The 19,362-nt window shown below is 34.4% G+C and overlaps 1 protein-coding gene across 3 annotated transcripts in view; it reads left to right on the forward strand.

Moving 5' to 3' along the window:
- Positions 1-19,362, forward strand: part of LOC114326580 (apoptosis-resistant E3 ubiquitin protein ligase 1) — a 293,562-nt gene that overhangs the window by 61,469 nt on the left and 212,731 nt on the right. The window contains exon 2 of one of the 3 annotated variants that reach the window (XM_028274991.2): positions 11,505-11,671. The exons of 1 other annotated variant lie outside the window; for it this stretch is intronic. In XM_028274991.2, coding sequence (XP_028130792.1) covers positions 11,596-11,671 — 76 coding nt within the window. In that variant the 5' untranslated portion in view covers positions 11,505-11,595. The remainder of the gene's footprint in view (positions 1-11,504; positions 11,672-19,362) is intronic. One more of the 3 variants, XM_050646470.1, reaches the window with a different exon arrangement.

Raw genomic sequence — 19,362 nt, forward strand, 5'->3', positions numbered from 1 at the left:
AAATAACCCAAAAACGGAGCACTTTTCGTGGAAAATTCATTTCAACTTTTTTAAAGTGTTTAAAAAAAGGTTTATTTTTGTTTTTAAAAAAAAACTTCTAACATTAAAAGTTAGTGAGTTACGCTCAAAATATTGTTGGTCCCTTTTATTTTTTGGTAAAAAATCGCGAAAATCACCCCCTAATTAGCATTAAGATTTTTGGTATTACTAATATTTTTTAAGTTCTAGTTTAAGTCATGTAGTCCAGAAAGCCACTGCGCATCCGCTAGGAAAAATATTCTAATTCGGATTTTTTGCACAATCTTACTCAAAAAGGACCCCTTTTAACAAATTCGCATGTTGCCAGGACCAAAAGTTGGTCAAAAATTTTTTAAACGTTTTTTTTTTGTTTTTTTCCTAAAATTATTTTTCTTGCATGGAACAAAATTTTTTTAGGGTTTTTGGACCATTCCAAACAGAAAAGGTCTTTAGTGACTTTTCTCTAAATTTGATAGTTTTTGACATATAAGCGATTAAAAATTGAAAAATTGCGAAATCGGCCATTTTTAACCCTCAAAAACTATGTGAAGAACTGAAAATTTGAATGTTGCTAAGGTAGGTAGATATTCTTTAAACATCGATTGATGAAATCCCGAAGAGTTTTTTGTAATACATTATCAAAAACCCCTTTGTTTTTTAATTGCCAATCAAGCGTGCGCGACACTATTTTCCACCGTTGCATGTGGTATTAGTATGGTGCAAATGAAAGGAATAAATTCGTTATTTCGTAAACCGGCAACTTTAAGGAAAAATCCCGAAACAGGTCGATTTTTATTTTTAAGTTATGATATTGTGACATATATGGTATACTAGTGACGTCATCCATCTGGGCGTGATGACGTAATCGATGATTTTTTTAAATGAGAATAGGGGTCGTGTGCTAGCTCATTTGAAAGGTTCTTCAATTCTCTATTTAGTTATATAAACATTTACATAATTATTTATACAGGGTGTCCAATAATTTAATTTTTTTGTTAATTTGCCAAATGATTTAATTTAATAAAAATTTTTTGGGCACCCTGTATAAATAATTATGTACATGTTTATATTACTGAATAGAGAATTGAAGAACCTTTCAAATGAGCCAGCACACGACCCGTATTCTCATTTAAAAAAATCATCGATTACGTCATCACGCCCAGATGGATGACGTCACTAGTATACTATATATGCCACAATATCATAACTTAAAAATAAAAACGGACCTGTTTTGGGATTTTTCCTTAAAGTCACCGGTTTACGAAATAACGAATTTATTCCTTTCATTTGCACCATACTCTACTGTATACACAATTACACATGCAACGATGGAAAATAGTGTCGCGCACGCTTGATTGGCAATTAAAAAACAAAGGGGTTTTTGATATTGTATTGCAAAAAACTCTTCGGGATTTCATCAATGGATGTTTAAAGAATATCTGCCTACCTTGGCAACATTCAAATTTTCAGTTTTTCACATAGTTTTTGAGGGTTAAAAATGGCCGATTTCGCAATTTTTCAATTTTTAATCGCTTATGTGTCAAAAACTATCAACTTTAGAGAAAAGTCACTAAAGATCTTTTCTGTTTGGAATGGTCCATAAAACCTAAAAAAATTTTGTTCCATGCAAAAAAAATAATTTTAGGAAAAAAACAAAAAAAAACGTTTAAAAAATTTTTGACCAACTTTTGGTCCTGGCAACATGCAAATTTGTTAAAAGGGGTCCTTTTTGAGTAAGATTGTGCAAAAAATCCAAATTAGAATATTTTTCCTAGCGGATGCGCAGTGGCTTTCTGGACTAATGAGCAATTCCATTTTTCCAAAATTAAAAAAAGTGTTTTATTTTAAAACCAATTTTTTTCAAAACTGAGCACTATGAACCAATTAAACGTATAGATAATATAAACAATACATAAGTAAAGTAACTTGTGAAGCGGTTACGATTAATTTTATTTGGGAAGCTAATTAGGGGATGATTTTCGCGATTTTTGTACCAAAAAATAAAAGGGACCAACAATATTTTGAGCGTAACTCACTTATTTTTAATGTTAAAATTTTTTTAAAAAACAAGAATAAACCTTTTTTTAAACACTTTAAAAAAGTTGTAATGAATTTTCCCCGAAAAGTGCTCCGTTTTTTGGTTATTTCACATTGAAATATTTGATTTGGAATTTGACGAAGAAGAACCTACTTTTCATTAGCTACGACTCTGCTTATACTGGGTCTGCAGACCCCACGCGTACACCATTTTTTTCAATTTTTTATAAGCTATATTTTTACTAAGAATATTTTTTTCGCTAGAGTACTTACTTTTTGAGTTATCTGCGAAAAACCGTCCATAAACATGTTTTTTTTTTGTTAAAAATGAACATATTCACTCGCAAATAACTCGAAAAGTATTGACTTTTTGAAAAACTCTAGAACAAAATTTGCTTAGAATTAGTCATTTTATCCAATTCCGGGCCTATTTTGAACGTATATTTTTTCACTCACGAGAAAATATTTTTCACTCCGTATTTCCCAATTTTTGTAAAATGGAGGTGTATTTACTGCAGTAGAATAATTGTAAACTTTTTCTTATATAATAATAGACAATTTCAACTACCTATTTCCAAATTTTCATCCTTCCTTTATTTTTTGGAGGTTTTTGTAAAATTTTGTGTTCCCTGATCGGGCTAAAATATTGAGTTCTAATTTATAACAACTCGTTAGTGTTTAAATAAATTTCTTCATTAAAAACATCCGACAATATCACTATTCCGGCAAGCTTCATGTTTATCTAACTAAAAACCCTAGTATTGGACATTTTCATTCGATCGCTTCGGAATTGTCACATATCAAAAATTGAACCGAACGATTTCATTGATAGATTGTCGGCTGTCAAATTTTCTAATCCGATCACGTCGGTCGACCGCTTCATGTATCTCCAAAATAATTAAAGTTGGGTTTCCTGCAGGACGAATTGTTTCATATTGGATTTACGCTATAAGCACGTTTCTCAGCGGAGACAGATTCGGAATTATATGCACATAGAATCTCGATTATACAGGGTGTCTCATTAAGCATTGTATATATTCATTATTAAAATTTCAGCACTATGAGTACTAAGATATTTTTAATAAAATCGGTATTGTTCTGTTCGTCAATTGAATGTTTGTTTATACCATTTATTTTGGCCATGACACTGCGTTCGACATGCCCTCTACATTCATTTTCAATCGCGAATAGTACCTGGAGAAACCTTAGCACAAAATACAAAGATTTAACCTAAACACTTAAATATAATATTGCTCCTTACCAAGATACACAGTGTTTTATTACAAATATTCTAAACTGATTTTAGCCCATTATGTTAACACCTTCCAATATTTTTGTTCAAACTTGACAAAGCTTACCCAAAAATTTATTAATTTTAAAATATTTTTTCTACAATAGTGTTAAAAATGCAATTTTTAGCACTCCATAGGATCGTTAAAAATGCTATTTTAAGGCACTAGTGCTTTAAAAATTTTAAGGCACTGCAGTTAAAAGTGAATTGTCAAATTGTGAAACGTCAAAATATTTATATTTCAATTATTAACATTAATATTAATAGTACAACTTGCGCAATTTGAAAAAAGTGGTTTAGAAGGTTTTTTAAAATTTAATTTAAACTGTATTATTGCATTTTTGATATGTTTGTAGAAAAAAAACTATTAAAATTTATTAGAATATACAACAATAAAAGTAGATGTTATTCTATAGTTGTTATGATTTACGTATTGACAGTATAGTCAGTTTTGATGTAATGTCAAGAAAAATATAAAAATGCAATGTCAGTTCAAGTAAAAGTTTTTGTAGGTATTGTACTTAAATTGAGAATGAATAAATTATAATTGTTGATATATAAGACGTTTGTAGAAAAAAATATTGTATGTTATTTTCTGAATATCATACATGTATGAAAATATTTGTATGAAAAATATTGTTATTTTCTGAATCATAATAGTTATTTATGATATAAGTGTTAACAAGTACATTTTTAAGGCACTCATGTGAATTGCAGAATTTGCTTCGCTCATTCTGCAAACTTTCACATGCGTGCCTTAAAATTGTACTTTTAACACTTATATAATAAATAACTATTATTAGACAAGGCGAAAACGGCGGGTTCGAAGGGAAAAATATTCCCATGAGATTTTTTTGCATAATCACATTCGTGAGATATCCCAGAATAAGGTTCAAGAAGTCGCCCACGTGAAAAGTGTGCCAATTTTTTTTAACAATTTTTTTAAATCAAATTACAAGAACCAATATTTTTGGCCCGAACAATTTTTTGTTTAATTTTTTGGACCATTCTGGACAAAAAAGGTCTCTTATAATTTTTCTCTAAAGTTGATCGTTTGCGACTTATAAGCAATTTAAAATTGAAAAAAAAAGAAAAATGGCGATTTTAAAGGCTTAATAACTCGGTTAAAAGTTATTATTATGAAAGTCAATATATGACTAAATCAAAGTTTAAAGCAACAAGATCCTGAAGAAATTTTTGTTATTATTTTATTACTAAGCTGTTATTGTTAAGTAACGATAATACGCGCCATGCACGTGTGCGGCCGCTGTAAATTCTGAGTGCGGGAGAGAAGCCATTCCAGCAGTCCAATTGTGCATCTTACTCGCACTCACATTTACAGCGGCGTCAATATGATCTAACCGCTCTTTTTTATTAATTAAAAATAACAGCTTAGTAGTAAATTAATGACACAGATTTCTTCAGGATCTTGTAGCGGCGACTTTAAACTTTGATTTAGTCACTTTCTGACTTTCATAATAATAATTTTTAACTGAGTTATTAAGTCTTAAAAATAGCCATTTTCGCGTTTTTCAAATTTTAAATTGCTTATAACTCGAAAAAGGTCAACTTTAGAGAAAAATTATAAGAGAGTTTTTTTGTCCAGAATGGTCCAAAAACCTAAAAAAAGTAGTCCGGGCCAAAAATATTAATTTTTGCAATTTGATTAAAAAAATTGTTAAAAAAATTGGCCCACTTTTCACGTGGGCGACTTCTTGATCCTTATTCTGGGATGTCTCACGAATGTGATTATGCAAAAATATCTCATGGGAATATTTTTCCCAACGAACCCGCCGTTTCCGCCTTGTCTATATGATTCAGAAAATAATTGAGTATATTTGTAAAACCTTTTGCAAAATTCAGATTCTTTGCCAAATCGAGTATCCATTGCCACGAACTTTTTTATTTGAAACATTTTTCTATGTTATTAAGTTTCTGATATTTGGTCAAACACTTGAAAGACACTATTATTTCGATATTGAGTACATGTTTGTTATAAGATTAATAATTCTATATACCTAGCTTATATAATTTTGATTTGTATCATTTCTCAAAACTGGTTCATATGCGATCTCCTTTAGGAATATTGATTCTGATCAAAATTCGTAATTTAAATGTCCTTTCTCTAAATTTGCCAACGGTGTTACATTTAAAGCAGGTCTTCAATTTGTCCAACCAATAATTGTTTTCAATTCTAATTTTAATGGTTTTCAAAATTTGTTTTTCTTGGCCCATTCTTCTGTAACATTCTCGACGTTTGTGAGTCTAGTTTATATGTTCAGTATTATTTTGTAAGCTCTTGGATTAGTTCAACGATTTCCAACCTGTCTGTATTAGCCCCAGTATCAAATAATCTTGTTGCTGCTTGCAGAAATACCAATATATCAGAGAAAACTGTAGGACCAATAGAGTAGGAAATTGTGGGATCGATTTTGATCGGATTTGTTTCATCGTAGCTCCATTGTCGCTGTATCCATGAAGTAGATGTGGTCCTCATTGTTAACGAATTTTCGACAGTTAAAATTATTATTTATTTTTAGTATTAATTAGGAATTCTAGGAAATGCGAGATATGACGGCGATGAAATGAACTGGCGATGAACCGGCGGCATCGAAACGGCGGCGATGAACCGGCGGCGATGAAACGTCCCATTCCGTCCTCATTAGTACGCATAATCAATGAATGCGTAAAAAGTACTCCAGCTCCATGACTGTCATGTAAAACAATCTTATAGGGAAAATATTGAATGAGAAAAAGCCGCATAGCTTTTCCAATACACAAACTACAAGGACTCTGAAATTTAGTTAGCTGATTGACCGAACTTGGCGAAACTCGAGCAGGATATCACAGCACCTTCTCTTGACTTCAAGCTACCCCGTAAAATACGCATCTCTCTAAATATCTGAAACAGTCACGGTAGGTGCGTAGCTAGTGTCTTTCTTCTTTTCTCCTTTATGAGCCTTGTTCGGTCACCCTGTCCTGACGTTGGTAGTCATTCTAGTGAAAGAACCGGTGGGCAGTGCGGATACTGTCAAGTTGGGAATTTCTTCAGCAATGATGCTTATGTTTCTACCAACTTCTTCGTCCTTCTATCTTGCTCTTTATGATTAGTTGTAAGATACGATACTGGTTACCTCCAAGAATGAGTCCTGGGTACGAAACTTTTGGACAATTTACCTCTTTTGTAGGTATTAGCTAGTCTTCACAAAGTGTATTAATACTCATACGCTTATGAAACGCACCTGGCGGATCATAAGGGCCTTCCCATTTTACTCTCTTTCAACTTGTCTTAAGTGAAATGTCTTTCAATCTTTTCTGTCAGCCTCTCTTGGCTAACTCTTGTTTCTTCCGACCCCGAATGACGATTAGGTTTCCGAACGCAGACGGGTCATTATATTTCCTTCTACTACACCCTCTACTAACCGAACGATTACCGGTATAAGTAATCCCCCATTTGTTGGTCAACAGCTACGGGTGGAAGAACCGACACTTGGTAGGGCACTTCATTGCCCTGGAGCTGGGAAATTCACTCCGAAGGCGGATGAGCTAAATTAGCCAACGGCATTGAGATGTGGAAAGCCACGGGATGACTACCACATTAAAGATCCGTAAGGATATCCCCAGGACACCACAATGGCTGAAAACCCAAAACAAACGGCCTTCAATCCCGGGCAACCCTTAAGTGAAGAGAGGGTGCTAAGAATCCCCCGGTCAGCCAATAATGTCCCAAAAGTGAAAAAGATCGGTACTTGGAACATTTGAAGCATGTACCAAGCAGGCAAGAAATGACTCGCGTAAACATAGATATTTTAGGATGCAGTGAAGTTCGATGGCCAAATTCTGGCATAAAAATTATAAGTGAACACCATATATCTATTATTCGGGAGATGACACAACAAGAAACAGAAATGGCGTAGCGATGATAGTAAAAAGGGAAATAGCCAAAGCAGTAATAGGATTTACACCCATATCAGACAGAGTTATGGTATTGAAGATTAATTCAAGTCCCTCTAATATAAATATCATTCAGGTCTACGCACCGACATCCGAATCAACTGAAGAAGAAATAGAACATTTCTACCAGACTCTAGAAAACTCTATAAAGCTGACAAAAAACATGAGCTAACTATCATCATGGGCGATTTCAACGCCGAAATAGGACAAGGAACATTCGAGAATGTTGTGGGGTCATATGGTCTTGGCACAAAAAACGAAAGAGGAGAAAGGCTGATACAATTCTGCCAAGAGACGGATATATGGTTGTAATGAACACATTTTTTAAATTACATCCAAGAAGGCTTTATACATGGAAAGCACCCGGTGATACTCCAGGGAAAATCATAAGAAACCAAATTGATTTTATCAACATAAACAAAAGGTTTAGAAATTCTGTCACCTCAACAGAAACATATCCAGGCGCCGATGTCTTCTCAGATCATAGTCTATTGGTTGCAAATATCAACATACGACTCAAAATAATTCATAAGAAAATGAGACCCAAAATAGATATAAAACTACTGAAAGAAAATAATATCCAGGAAAAAGTAAAAACAGAGATTAATAAGAATTTTGCGAAAATAGTTGAAGACACTCCTAGTGGCATAGAAGAACAATGGAACGAAATGAAGACATCTATTAACACACTTTCGCATGAATATCTTAAATCAAAAAGAGAAAAGAAGCAAGAATGGATAACAGATAAAATATTGCAGATGATGGAAGAGCGAAGGAAATTAAAAGGTAGGAATGACAATGAATACAAAAAGTTGCATAAGAGTATACTAAGGGAAATAAAAGGGGCAAAAGAAGCATGACTGACGGAGAAATGTAAGGAAATTGAAACACTACAACGCAAACATGACGATTTCCATATGCACAAAAAGATTAAAGAAGTGCAGAACATCAGAAAACAACGCAATACAGGCATAGTCGTAGACGTCGAAGGTCAGATTTTGACTACAATTGAAGATAAATTAAGAAGATGGAAAGAATATATGCAAGAATTATTCGAAGATGCTGCACGAAGTCCGTATGAAATCGACAATCCCTACGGCCCAGAAATAGCAAACAAAGAAGTAAATATGGCCATTAAGCGGATTAAAGATGGGAAATCACCAGGACCTGACGAGGTCCATGGTGAAATTTTAAAGCTATTAGAGGCACACTAAATTACATCTCTTACGAAGTTATTCAACAACATATACGAGACTGGTTACTTACCAAAAGACTGGCTACTATCGATATTCGATATTCATTCCACTTCCCAAAAAAGCCAACACTAGAAAATGTGAAGAACATAGATTAATTAGTTTGATGAACCATGTACTTAAAGTAATCCTTACTATCATTCACTCGCGCATATACACCAAATTAGAAGAACAGCTGAGTGAAGTTCAATTTTAATTCAGAGCAGGACTCGGAACGAGGGAAGCACTTCTCAGCTTGCAAGTTCTAATACAGAGAGCCAGGGATGTCAACTGCGATGTGTATGCATGTTTCATAGATTTCGAGAAGGCATTTGATAAAGTCCCACATGGAAAACTAATCGATATCCTAAAAACATCAGGACTCGATGGTAAGGATATAAGACTCGTCTCAAACTTATATCTCCAACAAAAAGCAACAGTTCGATTCTAAAATGAACTGTCCGAGATCTTCACAGTCGAAAAAGGAGTTAGACAGGGTTGCATACTGTCACCAGCATTATTTAACATATACTCTGAAAACATCTTTAGAGAGGCTTTGGACGAATCTTATAAATAATATTATATCAACTTATAAATAATATTAGATATGCAGAAGATACAGTATTGCTGGCAAAAAGTGCGCAGGGGCTCCAAAAGATCATGGATAATGTTGTAGAAGCATGTAACAAATACGGCCTAAAACTAAACTGTAAGAAGACAAAAATAATGATCATTAGTAAAAACACCAACATAAACGCCCAAATTACCTTAAACAATACACCCCTAGAGAGAGTACAGAAAATATGCTATCTCGGTTGCAGCATTAAGGATACTTGGGATCATAGCTACGAAATAAGAACTCGTATTGAAAAAGCCAGAAGCTCTTTTAACAGTCTTAGGAAAATTCTGTGCAACTTGTCTTTAAGTATCAATATACGCATAAGAATTCTTAGATGTTACGTCTTTAGTGTCCTCCTCTACGGAGTTGAAAGCTGGAGCCTGACAGAAGATGCCATAAAACGGTTAGAGGCGTTTGAAATGTGGTGCTACCGACGTATGTTGAGGGTCTCATATATACACCACACAACTAATATAACTATTCTCCAGAGACTAAGAAAAGACAAAGAAATAATTAACACTGTAAAGAGCAGAAAATTGGCTTACTTCGGCCACATTATGCGTAATGAAAAATACCGACTGCTACAGTTGATTTTACAAGGCAAGATTGAGGGCAGGACAGGCCCTGGACGTAGACGTATATCCTGGCTGGCCAATCTTAAAAAGTGGACTGGTCTAACGTCAACTGATCTGTTTCGAGCTGCCGTAAATAGAATAAGATGGGTCAATGTGGTCGCCAACATCTCGATAGGCACCTTTAGAAGAAGAAGAAGCTAGTCTTCATTTACGGGAAATGAGTCAGAGCCCTAATTGTGTCTATGGAGCAGAACCACAGATCATACGTCACGTCGTATACGGGTGCTCAAATTGAGTGTCCCAAAGAGAATTTCCGAAAATCTTGAACAGAGGGACGATTGAAACATAAATTAATGCGTTAAAAAACAACTAAGTTGAACTAATCCATTCTTTATCCTGCCTTGAAAATAATATGTTTAAAAAGTAATATCCTAATAGAATTTAAATCCAACAGGATTTACAGAGCAACAAGATAGCTCTACAATACAATCTAGCGCAATGGGATTTCTCAAAAGAGAGAAAAGCATTAAAAAATATGTTGACGGAGAAATGAACGTAAGATAAGAACTGGATATCACTCGATCAATGAGAAAATAAAAGAATACAGAACAAAATAGAAAGTCCGAATTCTTTGCTTATTTGGCTTAGTTGTTCGGTGATGGTACTTCATTTCGGCTTCTATTCTTGCTAGTATAAGCATTGTTTATATAGTAATAGTTTGTCAACGTAACGAGTAAATGTGTTTGATTCTAATTGAGACCGTCACCAGATGTCTCCACCATTTCTGTCAGGGTTGCAATGTCACGCGTAACTACGATAAATCCAAAATACATACACACCAAATTGGATACGACCCTATTTTAACACACCAACTCGCATACATATTAAAAAAATAAATATACGGAAGAATATAATTCAATTTCTAAATTATATTCTTCCATATATTCATTTATTTTTCTTAATATGTATGCGAGTTGGTGTGTTATGAATATGGTCGTATCCAACTTAAATTTCTTAAATGTTGCATCCTGTTTTTGTGGTATGGTGTAGCATAAAAATAAAGGGAAACAAGGGAACGGTCTCATTTGCCTTGTAAAATCCCATAAGAAAACTCTAAGATTCATTCTGGTCATTTTTGATTTTTTAAGGTGGAGGCGCGATGGCTCATAGGATAGAGACGTATGAGACGTTGTTTGAAATGGGAGGGGGTAAATAGTAAGTACAAATACAGCAGGCTACCAAAAGTACCCTAAGATAATAGTGCCTAAACGTCTTAACGTACAGGGATGTGCGAGGTGTCACGTAATCTAGAACGAATAGACTTGAATGTTATAGAAAAATCATGCATCATGCCATAAAGGCATTAGTTACGTATGTTACGTAGCCTGCTGTATTTGTACTCTTTACCCCCTTCCGTTTCCAACAACGTCCCGATCCTATGAGCCGTCGCGCCTCCGCCACAAAAAGAGTAAAAAATGACCAGACTGAAAATGAACTTTAGCGTTTTCTTATGGGATTTTACATGGCAAAGGAGGCCGTTCTCTTGTTGCCTCTTTACTCATAACTCTTCTTTTTTCAACTAATTATAGATATGGTTTTCCCTGGTATCCAATGTTTGCTCCTTTGGGTTTTACGCGGTGTGCACTCTTTTTCACTATATGCATCCAAATTTTTATTCCATTTAACAATTTTTACTATCTTTAAGCATAAAAATATAATAATTTGTAATAAGCTTAGTACTAAATATCGAAATAATTAGTATAATAAATAAATTGTAGTTTGTTTTCTACTTTTGTATGAGCCATTTTCGGTTTCGGTTTGCTTAAATTGTGGCTGGCGCTTCTGATCTGCGATCTCTGGCGACGAGTGATGTCTCTGTGGTCGGAAGAAAGCGAAATTTGCTCAATCGGCATGACCATTCAACCATCCTCAAGTGCCTCATCGGGTAAGCATTAGCTTTTATAATTTTTAGATATGAATAGATTATGAGTTATAATTTCAGAAAGATTAAGGAAAGTCAGCTTTATAGACTAAGAGCCGCTATAGGTGAAATTTCTTAATCATTTTAGGCACGACGGGACCCTATAACTTAAATAGTAGAACCTAAAAGAAAAGGTTTGAACACTGTGCCGTCACTTTTCAGTGGCACATGCGTCGACAGTGGCGCATCAAACTTTCCACTTATGGACGAGATACATAAATTAAAAAATACCTTCCCTCACTACCAGGATTCAATTTTTTTCATTTATTTAAGTTCTGTGTGATTGAGACATAAGATTCATCGTAATTTTAACCCACCACCCCCTTCCCCCTGCCCCCACCATCAAAAACTTTATTTTTCGATTTTATTCTTTTTGGTGGGATGCAATCAATTTTAAAATTTAAAAAAATTCACACGCATAGTTAAGGCTTTTATAAAACACGTCTATTTTTTATAGACCTGTAGGTTATGTTTACATAACCTCAAAAAATTTTTATAATTTTTTTTTTTGGAAAAAAATATATAACTTTTGTTTGGGGATAGCTACAGATCTAATTTTTTCTTAGTCTTGTGTATTTTATCAAACACTATATTTTTAAATTTTGTCAGATTTTTCTGTAACGCTGGTCACCTTCAAAAATCCAAAAAACTGTTTTTTAAGGGGGTTTTGGGGGGTTTGAACGTGTTTCTCCCATTTTTAAATATTCTAAAGGACTCACTTCAAGTTACATATATCCTATAAAATCGAAATTGATTTGATATATTATGAAGTCTATAAAATAGGGAAAATTCCCCAAAACCCCCCAAAAAGCAGTTTTTCGGATTCTTGAAGGTGGCGAGCATTACGGAAAAATCTAAAAAAATTAGAAATATAGTGTTTGATAAAACACACAAGATTAAGAAAAAATTAGACCTGCAGCTATTCCCCAAAAAAAGTTATACGCTTTTTTCAAAAATTTTTTTTTTAAATTTTTGGAGGTTATGTACACTCTACCTACGGGTCTGTAAAAAATAGATATGTTTTATAAAAGCCTCAACTATGCGTGTGAATTTTTTGAAATCTTAAAATCGATTGCATCCCAGCAAAAAAAATAAAAACGAAAAATGAAGTTTTTGATGGTGGGGGAAGGGGGTGGTGGGTTAAAATTACACTGAATCTTATGTGTTAATCACATAGAACTTAAAAAAATAAAAAAAATTTAATTCTGTTATTAAGGGAGGGTACCTTTAAATTTTTGAAGAATATTTAGGTCACATTACCAGAGGAGAGAAATATGAGCTGCTGAGAGTTATTATGCAAGGAAGGATCCAAGGAAAAAGAAGCATAGGAAGAAGACGCATCTCCTGGCTAAGGAACCTTAGAGAATGGTTTAACTGTAGTTCATTACAACTGTTCAGAGCAGCAGCCAACAAAGTGACCATAGCCATTATGATATCCAACCTCCGCTAGGAGATGGAACTTTAAGAAGAAGAAGACCTTTAAATTTATTTATCCCGTCCATAAGTGGAAAGTTTGATGCGCCACTGTCGACGCATGTGCCACTGAAAAGTGACGGCACAGTGCTCAAATGTTTTCTTTTAGTTTCTACTATTTAAGTTATAGGGTCCCATCGTGCCTAAAATGATTAAGAAATTTCACCTATAGCGGCTTTTAGTCTATTAGATTAAATTCGATTCGGGGCCACCTCCAACGGCTGACCAAGGTTTCTGCTTTTCAGCGTCTTCAGAGCCGCCTGTGGTGTATCCCGAAGCGAACTGAACCCAAGCTGTCGAAGTATGCATATTAATAAAATATTAAATGCGTACGGACGCGTTAGCGACATATATCTAGAGACACAGATAGGGGTCTCCAACTTCTTTAAAATTTCAAGATCAAGACAAGAAGTAATTTTAGATTTTAAGACAAGACAAGAAATTGTATGTCAATACCAAGATTTCTTGTCAAGAAAACAAGAAATCTTGAAATATCTTTACTAATAATGAAAACTCTAAAACGTATTTATTTGTGAAAAAAATAACATTAGTTTGATATAACATAACATATTTTAATTTATTGAAAACTTTTTTGCTAAATCGATTTACAAAATGTAAATTAAAAATAATAATTATTAATGATACTTACCTAATCCTGTTGAAAATAAAATTGCAAACTAGATTTTATAGTAAATTACAAAGGACCACGCAACACTCCTTATGGAAAAGTGGTCCCGGTCAAATTTGATGAAAGTTTGGTCAATGATACTTCTTGATGTGTAGATTAAAAAAGTCCAGGGCACCTGGGTCTGAATAACTACTATTCTCGAGTTACAGCCTTCTGAAGTTATTGGATTCGAGTGCTCGGTTTACGTTAAGTGCACTAATTTACGGTCAAGTGAACGAAAATATTTATTATTAGAAGAAGAGAAGAAGAAGAGAAACTCATGCTCTTCATACATATTTGCATGTTGTATATGAATCCGTGGTCAAAAATAGTTGGATCGTATTTTAGTCTTCAGAAAACCTCCGAAAAGTCTTCAGAAAACTAAAGAAGTGCGGTATAAAATGTGCTGCTAAATCGATATAAGCATTATCATGTTTTCATGAATGCTTCTCAGTTATGCAATACCAGCAAAACTGCAGTTCCGCCTTATCTTTAGAAAACTACTGAACAATGGCGGATCTAGGGGGGATATGGGTAATTCCACCGGTAACATGTTCCAGAATTAATGAAAAAACTTTATTTAACGAAAATGATCGAGATGGAGCCATCAAAACACATTTATAACCAAAGACCAGATAGTGTGAGGAAAAGACGTAGGCCCAGAGTACGGGCGCCCATATAAAATTTTTTAGGGGGGGCCAAACGTGAAGATGTTGCACATTATATTTTGTATACTTTAAATAACCATATATAATTCAAAGCACCGGAAAAGCCAGGGGAGGCACGCCCCCCCCCCCGTTGGGTATGGGCGCCCATGGCCCAGAGTACTATTTAAGAACCAGAGAAGATGAGTTACGGGTGTTAAGAGTACGAATTTGGAAAATCAAGGCGGAGGATAGAAAGGAATGGAAGCTGATTCTCGAACAGGCCGAGGTCCACCAGGGGTTCTAGACCCCAAGGGGGCCCCAAGCAACACCAAGGAATCAATTCATTCAGCAACATGTAACGGCTTACTCTAATATTTTTTACAATCCGAATCCGAATGAACCAAAGGTGATTGCATCATTAGATACAACATATGCCTACTTACATAAAAGCAGCTGTTTTCAAGTACTTCGACAATCTTATTCAATGCACAAAAGCAGACATGTTTTAAAACCAACATTAGTTGCAGCGCCTGATGGCTATATTTTATCGATTTTTGACCATACTTTTCTGATTCGTACAATAATGATGCCAACATTCTTCAACATGAATTTAACAAAGATGGAAATTATTTAAGAGATTGGTTCCAAAATGGAGATATACTCCTGCTAGACAGAGCATATCGAGATTGTATACCATTTTTACAATTACTAGGTATCGAATATAAGATGCCAACCCTTTTGCCACGTGGACAAAAGCAACATTCAACTGAAGATGCTAATAACTCACGCATTATTACGAAAACTCGATGGATTGTAGAAGGAAGAAATGGTCATTTACGCTCTATCTTTAAATTCTTTGCCAATCCTATAAACATGCACCATGCAAAAAAAACTAAATAATTTTTACCGTATTGCTGGTGCACTATTAAATAAGTATCACCCACCAATCCACATGCAAGGTGCTACAGTTGAACAGTTATTACAGAGGTTACTAATTCCCAATGTTGTACAAGCTAGAGTTGAGACTGATAATCTGATTAGAAGAAATGGTCAATGGAGAAGGCTTCATAATCATGATTTTGCTAACTTTCCTGTTTTCGACTTAGACTACCTAAAAGACCTTACGATTGGGATATATCAAATTAAACTGGCACCATCTTACATACAAGATAAAATAATAAGAGAAAATGACGAAAAGTTTCAAATTGATGAGAATATGGATGAACCGGGATTCATAAGAGTTCGAATATTTTCTAGGTTTCGACAAGCTACAAAACACCAAGTATTCATTTCCTATACGGTTGATGAAGATAATGATGAAGATGAGCCTGCAGAAGAACCGATTAACGGGTACTACTGTACCTGTCAATCTGGTGCGAGAATTGTAGGTACTTGTGCTCATATCACCAGTGTGATATGGTTTTTAGGCTTTGCAAGACATCAACCCAATGTTAAGTATCCTGATAGGTCGTTAGTTAACACGAAAACATGCATCTAACCGAAATCAGCAAACTGTTAACGTACAAAAGTTGAAGATGATTTAAACCTGATTTCTCCATAGACAATTGTAATTAATATTTAGCATTTACAGACTACCAGATACTTTGTTTTTTTTTTGTTTGTATTGAAATCAAGTCCATGTTCTCTACCTGTCTTATATCTTATATGCGGGACAAGTTTCATGTCAGCTAATGTATTTTTTTTATGTTTCAACAATTTTTTCTTTAATTATTCTGGAACATGTTACGAGTGGAATTACCCCCATCCCCCCTAGATCCGCCACTGTTCAGTAGTTTTCTAAAGATAAGGTGGAACTGCAGTTTTGCTGGTATTCCATAACTGAGAAGCATTCATGAAAACATGATAATGCTTATATCGATCTAGCAGCACACTTTATAGTTTTCCTTAGTTTAGACTTCCTTAGTTTTCTGATGACTTTTCGGAGGATTTCTGAAGACTAAAATACGATCCAACTATTTTTGACCACGGATTCATATACAACATGCAAATATGTATGAAGAGCATGAGCTTCTCTTCTTCTAATAATAAATATTTTCGTTCACTTGACCGTAAATTAGTGCACTTAACGTAAACCGAGCACTCGAATCCAATAACTTCAGAAGGTTGTAACTCGAGAATAGTAGTTATTCAGACCCAGGTGCCATGGACTTTTTTAATCTACACATCAAGAAGTATCATTGACCAAACTTTCATCAAATTTGACCGGGACCACTTTTCCATAAGGAATGTATATAATTGATAACCCATGAATTAAGGCAGATAACACTTCTCATGGAGTCAACGCCCAGCCGATTTCTTGGCTTTGTTCTTGTTAAAGCTGCGCTTGAAAATAGTATATCCGCAGGTACATATGTTGCTGGCGTTTCCAGAAAATCCTTGGCCATTTTCGCTAAAGACGGATAGATATTTTCGTGTTTTCTCCATCAATTAAGTATATTCTCAGAATCTTCTGACCTATACTAAATTTACATTCAAGATGCTGTAGAAATAAATAAACCAAGACACGTTAAATGCTACTAGGAGCACTCCCGAATCATAATTTACAATGTATAAACTTTGAAAATCATGATTTTGGATTTAGAATGTATATTATGTACATTGTAAATTATGATTCGGGAGTGCTCCTGGTAGCATTTAACGTGTCTTGTTTTGTTTATTTCTACTCCATCTTGATTGTATATTTAGTATAGGCCCATTTATATATTTTTCAATATCATACTTCAAAGATTGTAAGTTATTATCAGCTTTCTAAATAATATCCAAATCAAGTTCGTTATCTTTTTTTCAGACTAAGTGCTGGCTCTGGTATTGGATTCTGTAAATAATTCTGGGATTTATTACAGTAATTAGCTTTAACTATTTCTTCAAATTTTTGTACTGCCTCTGATTGTAGAAGCTTTGTGCCGAGGATTCAAAATAAGAACTGTACAGTATAATATACAATTAGTTTTATTAAAGTTTTTCAGTATTTTATCTCTTGCAGCTTGAATGCAGTAACGTCTCTATCAATTTTATTATCAAGTTCACGAGCCCAATATTTCCAGTTTATCTAAAAGTAAGTTTACTTCAATTACCGCCATTGGGAATGTGCAATATTTTTCCCCTTCGAGTATTGAAGAAAGTGTTTTAAAAGTTTTCATATACTGACAAAATTTACTGATTAGAACCCATTATTCATCTAATATTTTGCAATTATGTAGATTTTTGATGTCGCAAAATATAGTTAAAACATTTTTTACACTTAAACACCATGTTGGCATCTCGAAAGTTGAATGCCACTTCGTAGGCACATCTAATTTTGGCATAGTCATTTAGTCATCTTACAATTTATGGCCTCGCAAGCACTTAAGTTTAAGTTACATTTGCACTGAGTTTTTTATATTTTTTGACAAGATGTTTAATTTGACGTACAGGAGAGTTGAAATCCAAAGCAGTATCATTTATATCATTTTCTACTTTGAACTTATTCTCCAAATAATCAAAATCCTTTTCGATGTTAACACTAATATAATGATTTGGTTGAATCATTTTTATGAAATATAATATAATGATTTGGTTGAATCATTTTTATGAAATCCTGGACAGCTAAGTTAAGAATATGTGCGAAACATACAAAATGCTTATTTTAAGCATGCAACTACAAATCAAATCTGGCGTTCGTCAAGGAAACAAATGCAGATCGGGGACTCCCTCAGTGGCAGTGGAGGCCGTGTTAGCACGCAACGCAATAAAAAGGTCGCCGGGGAATCACCGGACCGGGTAATCAAGAAATTTCAAGATCTTGAAATTTCTTGAGTCAAGACAAGATATAAGATGTCAAGAAAACGTCAAGACAAGATTTTTTAAAATTTCTTGATTTTTTCTCAAGACAAGACAAGAAGTTGTTGTCAAGACAAGAATTCTTGTCTTGTCGACCCCCTATACACAGAAAATTCTCTATAGGTCGAAGTGCAGAATCCTTGGTAACTATCTCTGTTGTCTGAGCTTTTTACAAATTTATAAAGACTTCTTCTTCTTTACGTGCCATCTCCGCGACGGAGGTTGGCAATCATCACGGCTATTCTGATCTTAGACGCTGCTGCTCTGAATAGTTTGGTTGATGTGCATCCGTACCATTCCCTCAAGTTACGCAACCATGAGATCCTTCTCCTTCCTACACTTCTCTTCCCCTGGAGTTTCCCTTGTATAATTATTTCCGTTGCATAACATGCCCCAGGTATTGCAGCTTTCGAGTCTTATAACCGTGTCTTGATGGTTTCCAATATTTCCATTCCTTTGTTGACTCTTCTAGGCTATTGATTATGTTCAAAATAAGAGAGCTAAAGGTAGGGTTACCATAATTTATTAAGGCCAAATCCGGACAGGGGTAGTCCAAAGGTAGTTGCTACCTCTACATTGTACATATATGCGAAATGCATATGGCACAATTAAAAGTACAGCTGTTTCGCTACAATATGCAACTAACATCGAAAATCTCTGCCAGTTTAAAATACATATACACCTATGTTTTAACCTTCGGATGACCAAGGGGGGTAAATTTGGACCCAGCGTATGTTTTTCTTTAATAAATTCAAAAGTATTTTCAATTTTTAACCCATTATTTTTTTATTGACTTTAATATCATTCTAGATATCCTCATATTTTGAAGTTGATGTTTAGTAAAATACCGTCTATTATGTGGAATTCCAAGTAGTTTTACACTGCGCGTTATCAAAATCTATTTTTAGACTGTGGTGCCTGTTATGTACCAATCATGACATTCCTGTCTGCTACAGTAAGTCATTATTATTATTTCCTGGCGTATATAATTATAGTTTCTTAGTATTTTGTGTGCATATAAGATATGG

The sequence above is a fragment of the Diabrotica virgifera genome, chromosome 3, assembly GCF_917563875.1.
Source record: "Diabrotica virgifera virgifera chromosome 3, PGI_DIABVI_V3a".
Classification (NCBI taxonomy): Eukaryota; Metazoa; Arthropoda; class Insecta; order Coleoptera; family Chrysomelidae; genus Diabrotica; species Diabrotica virgifera.